General features: G+C 36.8%; 1 protein-coding gene across 1 annotated transcript; it reads right to left on the reverse strand.

Moving 5' to 3' along the window:
- Positions 1 to 349: 349 nt before the first annotated feature.
- Positions 350 to 2,521, reverse strand: LOC107586046 (intelectin-like). Its single transcript, XM_016273263.1, has 8 exons — positions 2,459 to 2,521; positions 2,205 to 2,292; positions 1,941 to 2,075; positions 1,614 to 1,861; positions 1,321 to 1,479; positions 1,094 to 1,214; positions 799 to 902; positions 350 to 612 (listed from the first exon to the last, which is right to left on the reverse strand). The coding sequence occupies exons 2-8, from the start codon at positions 2,287 to 2,289 to the stop codon at positions 460 to 462; spliced, it is 1,005 nt and encodes a 334-aa protein (XP_016128749.1). The 5' UTR covers positions 2,290 to 2,292; positions 2,459 to 2,521; the 3' UTR covers positions 350 to 459.
- Positions 2,522 to 3,539: the final 1,018 nt, after the last annotated feature.

The following is a 3,539-nucleotide window of genomic DNA, read 5'->3' on the forward strand; positions in this document are numbered from 1 at the left end:
TTCAGCCTCTGTCGCCAGGAAGTCTATTCCTTATATGGATATGTTTTTCTGTATATGTGGCAATTTTATACAAAACACATGTTCTTGGGAAAAACATCCTGTATGGATATGTCCCCCTATCCTCATTGGTTAAGAGGGTAAAAACTCCCCTCGACATGCCTATATAAGATCTGTATTTCTGTGAATAAATTGAAGTATTTGAGAATACATTTGAATGTGTGTTTTCTTACTTCCCGGCCGTATTTATTTACACTTGGAGAGACTGAGAAGATTTCACGGTGGCAAAGAGATATCGAGGGACCAAATTGTTATTTATTAACAAGATCCAATATAAAGGATGTATATATTTTGTAAAGAAATACATTTGAGCAAATAATTGTGCATGTAACAAGTGTTAATCAGTGTAGAATATCTTGTAAAGAAGGGAAGGAAGCTGGCGATTTTAGACTGATCAAGGTGTCAGCGATAAAACAGCAACACAGCTGCTTCAGTTATCTCTCTGGAAGCACTCCATCCTGCATTAGTACCATAGCCATCCCAGTCGAAGCTCGCAAAGTCTCCACACTGTCTAGGGGCGCCCTCAGGAAAGTGTCCACCTCCACCAATACAGAACTGCAACAATATGAGTGCATTACTAACAACAAAACACACCTATGCACTTCTTCAAACGACACTGGTGCAGCTGATTTATTTCCATGGTAAATGTATAACTATCGATGCATTATGTGGTTAACAGCATGTCAAAAATGCTTTCCAATGACATCGATTTAAATAATCTAGAATATTATTTTAACTCACATGTTCAGTGTTACAGCCGGTTGGTTTGACACCTGAACAAAGAGCCGAGGCTGCCCTTTCAGTATTGAAGACTCTGAATGTGATGAATCCAGGCGTAAATATTGCTGGAAAAAATGCAGAGAATATATCACACATGACATGGCTTTCATTCATTACATTGATTGAATCTCAACAATGATGCTTTTTAAATTGCACACCATCACTATATAAAACACAGACTTCCTGACTGTCAACTGATGCAGCTACTTTCTTTAAAAATATTTGAAAAATACTGGCTCTGGAGGTATTGCCATACTTCTTGAATGGGGACCATACAGATTTTTGTTGAAATCCACGTTTCCAGTATCATACACTATTGGAATAGCAGGTCCATTATCAGTAATGCATGCCCCTATTCCAAACCTCACAGGGAATTTCTGGAAAAAAATTAAGATAAAAATTCAGTATTTCACAACATTTTTGTCTTCAACTATATTTTTATGAATGTTTCAAACTCAAAACTGGTATCCAAGTTTATCTGACCTTGAATAAATTGAAAAGGTTTCCTCCGTAGAGGTTTAAGAAGTGATTTTCAGTGTGGTATCGCAGGAGGGAGGTAGCAGACCACAGTTCCAAATCAGCGTTATTAGGAGCATGCCACACAGACACATCTTGTGCTGCAATGTCATAGTATCCAGGATTCTGTGATAGAATGGAAACAGACTCTTATTTCAGATTCTACATAAAATTTTTTGATTGTCTGTCCAGTGTCTTTGTGTCCCTTATGTTGCTCCTATTTAACTAGGGTTGTAAAATCATAAATGTACTAAAAATACCTTATAGTCATCACTTGTAGAGGCTTCTGCAGTTCCGAATGTGACTGTGTTTGCCCATGTCCCGTCACCATCAGGCCGGTTTGGGTCACTGCCCTGCTGACTACACCAGCGATCACCGACAGTACACTTTCCATTCATGTAGTTTTCATGAACACTGGCCACCAGTGTCCAGCCGCCACCCGCAGTGGTCATATCACAGAACGTCTGATAAAGGACTCCTCTTGATGAGTTCAGATAGTATAGCCCATCTGCATGAACAGAAGCATTCCTGAGTCACTTAAACACAGCTGTTGCTTAAGATAAAATATTAACATAAAATGAGCGTACCATCATAAACCTGATACTTTTCATGCAGTTCCTTGCAGCTTCGAGCAACATGTTTAATTCTGCCCTGAAGTATTGCATCCTCAAGATTGGCCTTGATATCACCGGTTTTGATATATGGTACTTCTTGTTGATCCACTACAATGTGAGACATTAAGACTATTAAGATATATAATATATTGGAATATATTGTTATAGAAATGTGATTTTCAACGTTTTCAAATAAATTAATTTCAATCCAAACAAATTATTACACTTATTACTTACAAATTATCACACTTGCAGCCTCACAGAGCCATACATTCAGTGAGAGACTGAAGAGGATCCCTACAATCATTTTTGTAAGAACCATGGTCTGCAAACAAAAGAAGAAATGTTCTTCACAATTATACTCCACACTGCAAAGCTGAAACTGATGCTACATGTTTCTGTTAAAAATGGCTTACTAAGCATAGCTACTTTATATGCTATAGTATTTATTTTATTTAAAAATTTCATTTGAATGGTACAGGAACTCTTACGTTTGTTTCTTGTCTTGTGCTTCTCTCTTCTGAGTTGGCGATCACGTCGAGGCTTTTGGCTTCTGCGTGAGTCAGAGAATAAAGCTCAGGATACTTACTCAGGATACTTATACTTACTCGGGAGAGGAACGAGGAAAATAAAGAACCGGCTATATCAGCATCGGAACCCGGAATTTGGCTTTGGTTTACGGAAAAGGGGATTTCGGTGTTTTTACTCAGGTAATTTATACTTTATTGTCCGCATTCCACATGCAAACAGTTGGAAATAAGCCTCTATAAAAGTGGCACATTTGCCAATATTTAATAATGGGCCTATTTTTAATAAAATAGGGCCTACATCTCTGCGAATTCACCATATTTCTATGATGTTGGTATAACATACCGGTGTGCAGGGGCGGATTTAGTGATTTGGGGGCCCCAGGCAAAATACAGGAATGGGGCCCTATACAATTTCACACATTTACAACCTTGAGGTTGCTTTCACTGTTGCTCGCTACTGCACGACTGTGTCCCATAGTTGTGTCTAATCTTTTAGATTTTTCATGTACATGTTATAAATAAAGGATTTCTTTAATGTTGTAAATCCCTTGTTCACATTTAAACAGGTTATAATAGTATTAGAGTAGGTTGGACACTAGGTGGTGCGTTGAGGTAATTTTCACTATGCAATTGTCTACACAACTCAAGGCAGTATAATTCTAAACTTTAAAATATACATTTATTTTTTATTTATTTTAATTGCACATTTAAATTAAACTGAAGGAAATTATAAATTTACATGCTTAAGGATTATTTCAACCAAACATGAAGTGTGCCTGTGTGGAAAGTGACTGTGCATGGTCCTTCTTGGGTCTTTCACAAAAACCAGTGAGCCATCTAAAAAAATTAAAATAGGCCCTATATAATATGCATGGTTGCTTAGTATTAAAATTATAGCTTCAGATGCATGATATCTGTAGGGCCCTATGAAATCCGTTTTATTTTTCCCAAATTAGCCTAAGTTACATTTTTTTCGTAAAAATTTTTTTGTATTCAGTTTTTTTTTTTCGTTTTAATTTTTCTGGATGATTATATTAAATTT

Source organism: Sinocyclocheilus grahami, unplaced genomic scaffold (genome assembly GCF_001515645.1).
Source record: "Sinocyclocheilus grahami isolate Dianchi unplaced genomic scaffold, SAMN03320097.WGS_v1.1 scaffold76.1, whole genome shotgun sequence".
Classification (NCBI taxonomy): Eukaryota; Metazoa; Chordata; class Actinopteri; order Cypriniformes; family Cyprinidae; genus Sinocyclocheilus; species Sinocyclocheilus grahami.